Source organism: Haemaphysalis longicornis, unplaced genomic scaffold (genome assembly GCF_048455015.1).
Source record: "Haemaphysalis longicornis isolate Haplotype H1 unplaced genomic scaffold, Haemaphysalis longicornis Haplotype H1 scaffold_12, whole genome shotgun sequence".
NCBI lineage: Eukaryota > Metazoa > Arthropoda > Arachnida > Ixodida > Ixodidae > Haemaphysalis > Haemaphysalis longicornis.
Window position 1 is genome coordinate 38,292,694 of NW_027526225.1, and position 13,661 is coordinate 38,306,354.

The window sequence follows — 13,661 nt, forward strand, 5'->3', positions numbered from 1 at the left end:
GGGAAAGGTACTGCCATTTGAATTTCCGGCGGGACAGTGCATGACCATGATTATGCAGATGCACGTGCGGGTGCGTGCTCGCGAGAGCTTGTGTGACGAAGAAGACGACGGTTGCACGTCGTCACGCCGGCACGCGCTCATCGCATCGGCTCTCGCGGCAGTCCTAGCGGCCAGGGATCCAGTGCCTGCTGTGCCGCGGGCTAGGAGCGCATCGACGCAGGACCATGGCTGTTCAGCTGCTCTTCTTGACTGCCTGTTCGCCCGTGACGTTCCTGACTGCCATCCTCGGTCTTCTCATTCTCTTGGTGGTCCTGGTGCCCGGAAAGCAGGATGACGAAGGCGAGCAGCTGGGCTCGGAAACAAGCGAGGACTCATGGGAGGATCTGAATGACCTGGAGGACCACCAGTGGGATGTCAACCGCAAGTACCCGTCGCAGACGAACGCCGTCAAGAGGAACAGCAACGGCACCATTCCGGACGCGGATTCCGAAGGCAAGAGAGAAGCTCTGGCGGCTTCAGCTCACGGTGGATCGCGGGAGCTCGCGCCCGCCAAGAGTGACTGCCAGAAGGTCTCGGTGCCGTTCTTCCGCTCCGTTGCGCCCGTGTTCGTGAGCCCGCTGCTAGCCACTTGGCGCCTTCCGCTCTGCCCCGACGATCTGTACCAGCAGTTGCTGAGCTACAGGCTCTCCCCTCGGGCCCTGTACCGCTGCGGCTACCCGCGCCCGTGCCCAGGAAAGCCCGGCCGTGCCGTGTGGATGATGCAGGGCGGCGCGGCCAACTCGACCCGCAAGACGTGCTGCCGTTGCGGCAAGACCTTCTACATCACGCCCGACGGCGAGTACTACTCCTGCACCGTCTGCCACTTCCACACGGGATGGCGCATCGGGCGCATCTTCAGCTGCTGTCGCCGTTCGGTGGACGAGCTCGGCTGCCAGCGCTCCCAGTATCACGTCTGCGCCCAGGGGCTGCGTAAGAGGCGCGACATGCCGGCGGGGGGATTCGTGCGCACGCGCGCGCGGTACGGCGTCACGGGCGGCGTGTTCGCCCTGGACTGCGAGATGTGTTTCACCATCCGCGGCCTCGAGGTGGTCAAGGTGAGCGTGGTGGGATGGAACGGCGTCACTGTCTACGACTCGTACGTGAAGCCCGGAAGTCCCGTGCTAGACTACAACACGCCCTTCAGCGGCGTGACGGCCGAGACGCTCCGCAACGTACGAACCACGCTGCAGGACGTGCAGTCGGTGCTTCTTCGCCTATTCACCGCTTCGACGATCCTGGTCGGCCACGGATTGGAAAACGACCTGCGCGTGCTAAAGCTGCTTCACGACTCTGTGGTGGACACGTCGATCGTCTTCCCGCACCACCGCGGCCTGCCCTTCCGGCGCTCGCTGCGGTCGCTGGTCGCGGCCTACTTGAACCGGGAAGTGCAGCAGGGGCCCAGGGGACACGACAGCGTGGAAGACGCCAGGGCCTGCATGGAGCTGGTGCTCTGGAAAGCGGCGCGCGACCACCACCAGCAGCGCACGGGCTGGGCCGGAGGGGCTGGACGTGGCCTCGCCCCGCCGTACAACTGAGACTGCAGCGCCCAGGGACGTTTTGGTGGAAATACATCAGCACCACGGCTGTTCCACTGCCTTTTTTATGGAAGCTGAACCTTCTTTGCCGCGCGGCATTTGGCGTGCCCGCACACGTTTTTGTGTCGTCTGCGAACAACGCCACATTCTGTGGGTCTTTTAGGCTGTGGGTTTCACAGCAGCAAACCTTAGCTATGACACTTGGGCCAGCTATGAAAGCTGAGCTTTGTATACCTTACTGATGGCAACATAACGCCAGAAACGGACTGCAGGAAAGCGAACCAAGGGTATATGATGATCATCATAACGATGACGATGGTGAAACGCACTCTAAAAAAAATAAGAGGGCACATGGTGATTTTAATGAAACTCGGAGCAGGAAATCCAACTTTACACGACGGGAGGGCTCATCATGATGATGATGACGATGATGATGATGAAACGCTTATCTTTGTGATGAGAATGTCACCCAAAGTCTAAATCAATGACAGAGAGAGAGAGAAAACACTTTATTCAAAAGCCCGGTTAAGTGCGTTCGGTGACCGACAGCCGCAGCCTGCCGATGACCACGGCAGCTCTTTCCGAGAGAGACTTCTGGGTCTCCAAGTCCGAGCTGCCCAGCGCCTTCTCCCAGAGCTTGTCTGAGGGGATCAAGGGAAAGGGGTCTTCAGAGCAGAACGGTGAGCTGAGCGAATCTGCCCATTAAAATCACCCAATCCCAAACTAGTAGATAGATTTAACAGCGTATGGGCAAGAGCTAATTGGTAGAATACTTCAAACATCGCTAACATGACGGGGACAAAGTACGAACACAGGCGCTGAATATCAACCAAAATTTATTCAAACGAAAAAAAGGTATATACACATACACCTGGTCATGGGCAAGAAAGTAGGTTTGCTGGTCTCAGGAGTGCGATTGGGAAAGGGCGAACGAAAAATTCTTGCAGCTGCCTTTGTCGATGTACGCAGCCAATGAATTGAATAATAAATTCAATTCCTTCCCTTTGAATAAATTTTCGGTTGAGAGTCGGGGACTGTGCACGTCTTTTTTTTTATCCTCGCCGTGCCAGCTCTGCTCGAAGTATGTAACCATACCAACAAGATCGACTTTCATTACTGCTTTCATCATCACCACCACCACCACCACCACCACCACCACCACCACCACCACCACCACCACCCCCCATCATCCTCATCATCATCATCATCATCATCATCATCATCATCATCATCCACAACAACATCATCATCGTCCTGTCTACGTCTACTGCAGGGCAAAGGCCTCTCTCCCATGGGTCTCCAGTTGTACCGGCTCTGTGCTAACTGCGATAAATTTATCCCTGCAAACTTCTTGATCTGATCTATCCTCCTAGCTATCAGCCGCCCCTGCCACGCGTGCCTTCTCTGGGGATCCACTCTGTTACCTTCAATGACCAACGGTTATCTTGCTTTCACATTACATGCCCTGCCCACGCCCATTTCTTCTTAATTTCCACTCATAGGACTGTAACATGCGTTTGTTCCCTGACCAACTCCGCTCTCTTCTTCCACTCTCATTTCTGCTGTAGCTAACAGAAAATCATAACATCACATTCGGTGAGCCCGACGTTCTCGTAGATTTGCACTTTGGCTGGTCGGATTGTGGACTCTGCATTTCTAGCGAAGCAAGCTTCGCGTTTCAGCCATATTTCTTCCAAAAAGGGCGTTGGATTTTTAAAGACGATAGTCGTTCTTGGCCTATTTGAACGGGAAAATTTTCGTCTGTCTGTCTGTCTGTCTGTCTGTCTGTCTGTCTGTCTGTCTGTCTGTCTGTCTGTCTGTCTGTCTGTCTGTCTGTCTGCAACTCGATTCAGCCAGCCGGCCAATGTGAAACTAAAGCTGCAAAATAGGTTTATAAATACCCATAGCCAAATCTATGCGTCTTTGTCCGGTGCGAATGTTCATGCTTGTCAACATTGTTGAACAAGAACAAAGAATTGCGCAAATATAAGGCAGAAAATCAATGCATAAGTAATATATGTGGTGTGTCTATATAAAAAAAACATGGATACTTAATTTTTGCGATAGCAAATGAAATACATCCAGTGCAGAAAAAAAATGTCCTCTTATCTGCTCCTTTCGTTGCAAATGCCGCCTGAAACTTGCAAACAAAGACATCAAACTTCACGCATACAATACTGTTATCCGGCCAACCCTAGAATATGCTTCCATAGTATGGCACCCCCACACAGCAATCCTTACTGCTACGCTCGAATCTGTTCAAAACAAAGCCGCGTGATTTATTTTGTCATGTTATTCCCGCTATGAAAGTGTGTGATTCATTAGGAAAAAATTAAATCTCCTACCTCTTGCCATGCGCACAAAATATTTCCGGTTATCTTTCTTCCACAAATTATATCACAGTGATTCGCCGGTCCGCCAAACGTTCATTCACCCTGCTTTGTACATTTCCGCACGCGTTGACCACGACCATAAAATAGAACCTATATTTTCTCGCACAAAAAAAAAAAAAAACACCAATACTCCCCCCTTGTATTATCGATAACCGAGTGGAATGCTCTGCCTGCCAGCATTATAACGCATACACATCAATCATCTTTCCAGTCTGCATTATTTGCTTACCTTGAATGCGTTGGACAATCTTAGCCATTGCCACTTTTTTGCTGCTGTATAACGTGTCGTGCAGCTTTTTCAATGTGCTCGCCTGTGAAAACCTTGCTGTGCTGTTTTTTGCTTATTTTGGTTGACCGACTGTGTATCCTGCGCATGTTTACTTGTCTTCTTCTTTTCTTGTTAAAAAATTGCGGTTGTCACTGATTACTGTATAACCCCACCTTGCTCTTAGCCTGGATAACCTCTCGGCCTTTCCTTTCGCTTTTCTCCTCCTCCTCCTCCCCTTATGTAATGCCTCTTGAGGTAAATAAATAAATAAATAAATAAATAAATAAATAAATAAATAAATAAATAAATAAATAAATAAATAAAGACGACAGTCTTTAGTCTACAGTTGCCAAGTGAATGCCTGATTGATTGACTGTAGGGTTGAACGCGTCGACGCAACGCAGGCGATGAGGCGCGCCGTAGTGGAGGGTTCCGGATTAATTTTGACCCCTTCGGGATCTTTAACGTGCGCCGAATCTCACACACCCGAGCGTTTTTGCTTTTCGCCTAAGTGAATGCCTCCCTTTGCTTTCCCGCTCACCTCTCATGCTGTTTCTCTTCCGTCACGCTCCTCCCAAGATAAACACGCTAAAGGTTTGTTTAAGTCAATTTAAATTTACCGCGTTCCACTGCTCCAGACCGGGTTCCTCGATGTCAGCGCTGCCGTACGGCGGAGACGCGCGTGAATCGAGGTGCCCTACTTCACGTGCGTTCCAAGCAGAATGCGGAACCTATCTAGTGGGGGCCTGACTGCTTGGTTTGTAAAAAGCCAGAAACAGTAGAGCACGCATTCATAGACTGTTGGGACGGGGTGTTCCGTTTTGCAGAGAACACTAAAAAAGGATTTCCCGTTGGATAGCCATGGAATCAGGTTCTTGGCCGTTGACAACTACGGCGGCGTCCCGTATGATCTTTTGATGTTGCTGGCTCTGCATAGTATATGGAAAGCTCGAATGGCAGTTCGCCATAATGATGTAGATGTGAAACCGAGCAGAGAGTTGTTCTGCCAGAGTGTACGGGAGATCTTAGAAGTGTACAAAGCCCAACCATCTCCACCTGACTGGTTAAATGTGTTGGAAAGTGTGGCATGGCTTCGGCCTTTTTAACAAGCGCGCACTAGCAAGTGGCGTGCTGATGTCTTTTCGCGCTTTGTAATCCTTTTTTTTTTGTTCTTATTGTGTAAACCGAAGACAGGCAATAAAGAAAAAAAAAATAGTGGAGCCTTTCGTAGCTGTTGCCGCTTGATTTCTTAAAATGCCTCCGGAAGCTATAGTGGCGCGGGCAACAGCAGGCGACGGAGGGAATTTTTTTTCCGCAGTGAATGTATTTCATTTCACACAAATAAAGCATCCATATATTTTTTACAAAGGAACACTGTAAATAAAACTTATGTATTCGTTTTTGCCTTATTTGCGTAATGTCTTGTTCTTGTTCAACAATGTTGACAAGTATGAACATTGGCACCGGACTTAGACGTTTAGATTTGTCTGTGGGTATATAAGACTATTGCGGGGCTTTTATTTCACTTTGGCCGGGTGGCTCAATCGAGTCACATACAGACAGACATACAGATAGACCAAAATTTCTGCGTCTAGGTAGCCTAAGAAACGCTATCGTCTTTAAAAACATCACTCCGTCGCCTGCTATAGCTCCTGGCGGCATTTTATTAAGAATTCAAACGGCAGCAGTTAAGAAAGGTTCGACTAGACAGGTTCCACGTTCCGCTTGGAACGTACGGGGAGTAGGGCAACGTGGTTCTATAAACGTTGAAGTAGGGCGCCTCGATTCACGCGCGTCGCCGCAGTACGGCAGCGCTGGCATTGAAGCATCTGGCCTAGAGCAGTGGAACGCGGTAAATTTAAATCACGGTGCAATTTAAATTAATTTGAGCAAACATCTGGTGCGCTTGTCTTGGGCAGAGCGCGACGGGAGAGGAACAGCATAAGAGGTGAGCGGGAAAGCGAAGGGAGGCATTCCCTTCGCAAATGTCGATGAAGGACGACCGTCTTTCGTCGACATTTGCTACCAAAAGAGCAGATACGCGGCCAATTTTTTTTAAAGGAGCTATCTCCCAACGAAATGGTAAGAGGCTTTCGTGCGGTTATTCCCGATCTTTGTTTCTTGAGAAAGAGAAGCGAAAGACAAAGAACGAGACAGCACAGCGTAGAAGCTGACCCACCCTGTAAGGAGCGTTAGTCCAGGTGTCACTGTTTCGGGGAGTCCGAGGCATTATAATCCAGGTCCTGCACGCCGCTTATTGTTGTCATTAAAAATGAAAAATACTGCTGTGAAGGCTGAACCAGAGTCCTTCAATAGTTATCTGGTCATGAAACTCCCGGCCAAGTTTCGTACGGGGACAAAGGCTACTGCGAGGGGCGCAACCGCAGATCGGAGGGAATCGGGCGGCTACCGCTGCTCTGTAGCCAGACCGGCAGGCATGAACGCTGTAGCAGGATGCACGTTCGCAACAAATTTTTTCGCCACTCACAAAATGATACGTCCATTTGAGCGGCCCACGACACGTAAAGCGAGAGCGCACAGCTGATAAGGCGGCGAGCGTCTGTTTTATCTTACTTCGTGGTCCGTTCGCTGCCAAACGCACTCTGACCACGCCCCCGGCTGCCCTCCGATCAACACCAGCGCCGCGGCGCGGCAGCGAACGAAGCTCTGCCATAGCGTGACGGCGAAGTTTCATGACCAGAAAGGCATTGAAGGACTCTGGCTGAACCTTTCCCGCAAAGAAAAGTCGAGATCGAGGCCTGAATGCCAAGCGAGGATGCGCGGAGTTTGATAATTCCTGAACAGTATTCCTAAACTGCCAAACGCAAGATTCCGCTTCCTTGTCGGTACGAGGCCTGCGTTTGCGCGCACAACCTAACAAGCTTGGAACAATGTTCGTTCATGTTCCTTTATCACCGTAGGCCCATGGGTGGCCTTGTGGATTTTGGAGTGAACGTCCGCGGGTTTGATCTTTAGCAATGCCGCTGTTTTTTCCAGGACCCGTGATTCCTTTACTGGAACTTGTTCTCTCAGGCCAACTCTCTGAGAAGTATCTCTGTAAATAAAAGTGGATTGGTATCTTTTAGATCGATTTAGAAATGGGGCCCGGCATATGGACGCGTTCAATTAACCTTTTGTAGAAACTTTATAGGTGTCATCATTGCTGCACCGATGTGATCACCATCATTGGTGCCCATAGTCGCGTGAGCAGCTCTCGCTCGAGCTGCTTCATCTTCATCAGTCGCCATATTTCTAAATAGAAGCACCATCGCATCATCGGGACGTCGCGGCTCTTGGTCTCTCCTTTTATTCTATATTTTGGTGCCGATAAACCCGGGAAGAAGGCCCAGTGCGATTCGGATTCATCCGAACTTTGGCCTACGAGAAGGAGGACCCCTCGAAGCCGACGACGGAACGTTTGATGGACATATCGACGATGGTGCTACCCATGGCCGACCGACGCGATGGGAAGACAAGACGACGAGACATCCTCCCTTTTGAGCATTTTCTTCGATGGATCTAGAAAGCGATTCTGCAGAAGGTGAGAGGGGTGCCGCAGCGCATCGCGCAATAAAAAACGAACTACCTTTTATGCACGAACAGGGTGTTTTTCAATGTAAGATGACCCTCCACGAACTGAAGAGTGAAAGAGAAAAAAGGCGGTTAATCGCACGAGAACTGTGTCGAAACGCAAAAGCAATATTAGACTCGTCCGTAACGATCACTGATGTTTTCGGGGTGTTAACAAGCTTTCTGAGCCAGCTGCGGAAAAATGAAGTTGAATTGAGGTTGTTGAATGAGGAGATCGAACCGCTTATTGATATCGAAGATTTGGACCAGGAATTTACCACCAACATTGACTATGAAGACGAAATGACGCATATCATGATCCGATTGTACTACCGATTGAAAGATAAGAAATGTGACACCAAAGAAAAGTGCCAAATTATGGAGACCTTGCATTTATCAAATAACTTCAATGAGTTTTTTACAATGACTGAACAGTGCTACGATCCATGCGACTTGGACACACCCGCGGAACATGACTTATTACCAGAAACCTCACCTCAGCCAGATTTCCCATCGCAAACAGGACTTGAGAATGCGACATATTCATTGTCTCCACTAGACCTTGAAACTGAAGGTGCCTTACTCTCGCGAGCATTGAAAGAGTCGGCCGAGATGTCCATGAACAAGACCGTCGGAAGGTCATCGAACCTCATGACGCCAGCAGAATCTCCGTATTGCGAATATATCAAGCGGGAGACCATGAATTTGGAACCTGGAGAGCTTCAAGGGCAAGATACGACACAAAAAGGAAAACCGATGCACGACGCTGGAGAGCGGGTTGAGAGCGTTTTTGAAAGGTATGCGAGAAAGATGGCCGCGGCACATATTCGGCAATCGCTTCTAAAGAAAACGATACACCGCAGAAAACATCTGAACAACAAGGCACGTCACAACGAAAATCGTATCACTAATGTCCAGAACTCCAGAAAACAGCGGAAGCCTCCAAGGCACTATTTTGAGATCGCAGCGAACGAACCTGAACTTACATCAGGGTACAAGACCGTCGAAGACGGGCTTCGAATTTTGACCTGGCTACGTGGACCGCATCGACAGACTTGGCGTGTGCTCAGAAGACGGCCACAGTGACTGCTTCGCCGTCTCACTGCCCTACCGGATCGGATCGGAACGAACTTGTTAGTTTATGGAAGCGGACTGACCCCGGTTCGTTGTGGGCGCGGAATATGTAGAAACTTTATAGGTGTCATCATTGCTGCACCGATGTGATCACCATCATTGGTGCCCATAGTCGCGTGAGCAGCTCTCGCTCGAGCTGCTTCATCTTCATCAGTCGCCATATTTCTAAATAGAAGCACCATCGCATCATCGGGACGTCGCGGCTATTGGTCTCTCCTTTTATTCTATACCTTTGGCATCGCACTAGAAGTGCCGGGCTTGTACATATTTCGCAACGCGATATCGCTTGCTAAACACGTCCTCTTATTATCATCATGCTGGTGCCTTTCAGAATTTCCGTACCCTCGTTGGAATTGTCAAGCAAAGCGGGCATTTAGAGGAAACGTAGTTCGCTACTCCACTAAGATAAAGTTTTACCATAGCGTTACCGTGTTTCCGTTACCGTCTACCGTGTCTGCGGAAGTTCACTACGCATGCGCGAGAGTTACCGCGAACGGTAACTTAACGGCACAGGCCGTTGCCAGCGAGCTTCCTGAGCAGGCCAGGTGTGTCCTCGCGCATTGAGTACGGCAAATGCAGTGCGCTCGGCGCTTGTTGCTTGGTACAGCCGATGAAAGTATTAGTCGATATTGTTTATCGCGTTTTTCTTGTTAAAAGGTGCGTGGGAGCACGACACACAACTATTTTTCTCAGATGAGCGAGCGAAATGGCCGACCCTACTCCGGTAAAGCCTCGCCCACCTCAAACAATTCAGGTAAGTTTCTGAGCTCGCACAGCCCTTTGAGGCCTCCAAAATTGTGCTGGGCAAGGTAGTGTAGGTCATTTAGTAATTAACAGAACATATTTTGCTCATTTCTAGCCGAAATTTTTAGCGCGGGCGTAAAATGTAGTTTGCCTTGATTTCAATTCTACTCGATCGATGGGACCACCAAGAGAGAGAGAGAGAAGGCTCTTTATTGAAAAAGCAAAGAGTTTTGCCGGTGTTTGTGATCACCTACATGCTTCTCTGCTAGGGGTCGGGGATGTAGGGAGAACAGGCCGTAGAGGGAGGTGGGCAGAAAAGAAAAAAAAAAGAGAGAGAAAAAAAAACGAAGAAGCAAAAAAAAAAATAAAAAAAAACACTGGCGTGGTTTGGCGGGCGTGGCGGACTATTTTTTAGATTGTGTTACAGAATTTACAATTTTGAAATGTGGCCAATGTCCTCCAAATATGAAAACAAACTTTTTAGGGCCTGACGCTGCTTCGATGGGCTAGTCCATGGTCCTAAGATGGTCTTCAAAGTTACCGGCCCTTGATCTAGGCGTTCAATATCTTCAAAAAAACGGGCTTCCACCATGGCCCATCGCTTTGCAGTAAGTGAAAGAAACCGGCTATGGCGCAGCAACGAACCCAATAATGTAGTATTTTTCCACGCGATTGGCCCTGATTTGACATCAAAACTTCCTAGAGAGCTCCCTCGTAGGCTGGAGACATTATATCATCGCCTACGACTAAACTCGGCCTACACCAACAGTCACCTCTTTCGCCTCGGACTGACGACCAACCCGTACTGCGATAACTGTTCTTCCATAGAAACCGTCGAACATATTAGAATGTGTGGCCTACTTGGCACCATGGGACCACCAACACGTTTTCCTTTCTAAAGCTCTACAGGCGATCGCTACAGTATTCTTAAACAACTAATGTTATTGCGAACGCTTCATCCGGAAAGTGAAACATTCAAGCAACTTAAAACAAAAGCAAAACAGATATGAGCAACAACAAAATTATGCGTGATTTCGGAGATTCGTTCAGCATATGTCGCTACCTGCTCAACCGCGTCTGCAATACGCAAACAGCAAACGGTGTGCTAGAACGTGTCCTACCGTCTTTGAAAGTAAACGAAAACTCAGGCTTCCGGTAACACGGTAAGCGGTAACGCAAACACGGTGTCGATATGCTAGGACTCTCTATTGTCTGCTTGTATATTTAAAATGTCGCGCCAAAATTCAATCTAGGAAAACCAACTTTGCACAATGGGTTCCACAAAACTATGGTGGCGATAAGCGAAGGTACATCATGCACTTAAAGACAGAAAAAAAAAAAAAACGTGTCCCCTGGCTGGAACCGAACCTGGGTCGTTTATTGTATAAGCTACACTGGCCGAGGTTGAGCAGTTTCGCGTGGACTTTGAAGGGCCGTGCTGCGCAAGCGCGAGGAGCATTGGATTGTCTTGGATTTAGAATTGGATTGGATTAAATTGTATTGTATTGATTGGATTGGAAATCCAATCCAATTGGAGTACGGGTGTGTAGAGAATTGGGCCTGCACATTCGCTGGTCTGCGCAGTCCAGAGGAGGGACGTCATAGCCGCAGAGACGCACTGGCGCTGGCGCGTGCCCAGCTGTGCGCCTCCGTTGCGCAGTAGCCAAGTCTGACGCTGCGCCGGAGCCGCTTGACAGCCGTTTCGCGTGGCTCCTGGAGAGCCGCACGGCTCTCACAGCGCACAGCGCACGGCCGGTGTGCAGGAGCCGCCGCCGCCGCAACTGGATTGGATTGGGTTGTATTGGGTTGCATTGAATTGAATAGGATTGAATTGAAATAAATTGTATTGAATTGAATTGGATTAAATTTGATTGTATTGGATTGGATTAGATTGGAAATCGTTTTAGCAGCAGTAAACATGATAATCAAGCTAACCCTAGACAACCAGGAAGCCTAAAAATAACCCGCTGAACCTTAGGTCACGCTACGTATATACTGGCATAGCCGAGCTAAGCCTTTACTAATCTCTCTCTCTCTCTCTCTCTCTTTATCTCTCGTGTTATGAAGCTGTCTATCCAATTGCGCGATTCCCGCACTGTCGAAGCAGTTTGAATTTTGGACTTTCACTCATGTTGAAAGGGAGAAAGTTTGGCGTTTTAACCATATTTTTCATAAGAAATCAGCTGCGAATATTTGCGAAAATTACTCAGTGCGTGCCTGTAACAAGTTTATGCGCAAAGCCCGAAACTTGAGGCACGAAAAATCAAGGTTTTAGGCGCCTATAATAGCGACTGAAAAGTGCCATTTAGCCATTTATGGGTGTCAGAAAGTCTAGTTCCGACATGTATAGGCTTAATTCGTTGTTACTTCAGCAGCATATTTTACTGCAAATTTTTGCCTTGGAGTAAACACAGCGGATAAGTCTTGTCCTGTGGAAAAGTAATGTTATTTTCTTTATGAAAAATAGCCCAACAAGAGTTGCTATTCTAATAGATTTACGTGAAATGCAGACTGATTCGGCAACAAAAGAAAAGCTGAAAAGCTATGACAAGCCAGGCACATCTCAGTGATTCGCGTCTTGAAGTTGCACCTCATTTCAGTCGATAATCGTGTGCGAGAAAACAGCACTCAACGTGCACTGAAGTTGGGGGAGGGTGTTTGTACTTCGGAACGCTCCATGATCTGATTCCATCTGAACTTTCGGCAGTTCTTTTATTACCGGGAATCCAGGAACTTTATGTCAGACACAGAATGGCAGGATTGTCAGATTGTCAGGCAGGAATGGCTCTATCAGCAATTTTTTCTGCGGTAGATGTAGTATTTTATTACGCAAAAAATCAAGCATCTGTAAATTTTTTTTATAAAGGAACACTGTAAATATCCCTTGTATATTAATTTTCTGTCTCATATTTGCATAATGTCTTGTTCTTGTTCAACAATGTTGACAAATATGAACATATAAACCGGGCTTAGATGTTTACATTTCTCTGTGAGTATATGACTATTGGCCGGGTGGCTGAATCGAGTGACACACATACGGACAGACAGACCAACAGACAGACAGACAGACAGAGACAGACAGACCGACCGAGAAAGACAGACAGACAGACAGAGAGACAGACAGACAGAAAAACAGACATACAGACAGACCGAAATTTCTGGGTTTAAGTAGCCCGAGAAAGACTATCGTCCTTAATAAACAAGTTCCGACGACTGTTACAACCGTTTCAGCGCACGTCGGGAGTACCTGGGAGCTCCCAACCTCGTCTGATCACTCATTCAGAAAGCGGCCTTCAAAGAGGACGACATGAATGAATGAATGTTTATTTATTTCACAAGCAAGTTTATGGCCAGGACAAATCGGGAAAAAGTTGCAATCATGCAACTTGACGGGCCCTACAAATTAATTTACAGTTGGAGACAGCAGCGTATAAACATAAACAATATAACAAAAAAAGGAAAAGGAAAAAAAAAGAGTATACACTTCTATACAAAAGGAGGCGCAGATATAACGTTGAAGGAGAAAAAAAAATGGGCTAGAGGGGGTAACACAGATAAATGAAGGGGAGGGGGGCTGCAAGGGTGAAGAACAGAAATCCCTGCAATACACATTCTTCTGTAGCATTAGAGAAACAATCCAGATAAATTATATACAGGCGTTCAATGCAACCGTAGGGGTTTCACAATGCATGGCATTCAATACAAACAACTCTAAATTAAAATAAAAAAAAGATGAGTTTGCACATGTGGCGGTGTAACACTGAAAAAAGGCTGGTTAGTTTCGTAACGCTAGGTGGTTAATTATGCTAGCATCTGAACACAATGTTACATCAATTCCATTGAGAAGCAGACTGTTCAGTAATGTCGGAAGGTTGTAAGAAAGCATTTGCATGGCATAATTAGTGCGTGGATGCGGGACATACCAATGTTCTGGTTTTCTTGTGGCATAGCTGGGAACATTTACTTTCAGGTTTGCTA

General features: G+C 47.9%; 1 protein-coding gene across 1 annotated transcript; it reads left to right on the forward strand.

The window, feature by feature from the left end:
- Positions 1-224: 224 nt before the first annotated feature.
- On the forward strand, positions 225-1,574 carry LOC144161561 (exonuclease GOR-like). Its single transcript, XM_077692213.1, has one exon. It carries the CDS (start codon positions 225-227, stop codon positions 1,572-1,574), a length of 1,350 nt encoding a protein of 449 aa, XP_077548339.1.
- Positions 1,575-13,661: the final 12,087 nt, after the last annotated feature.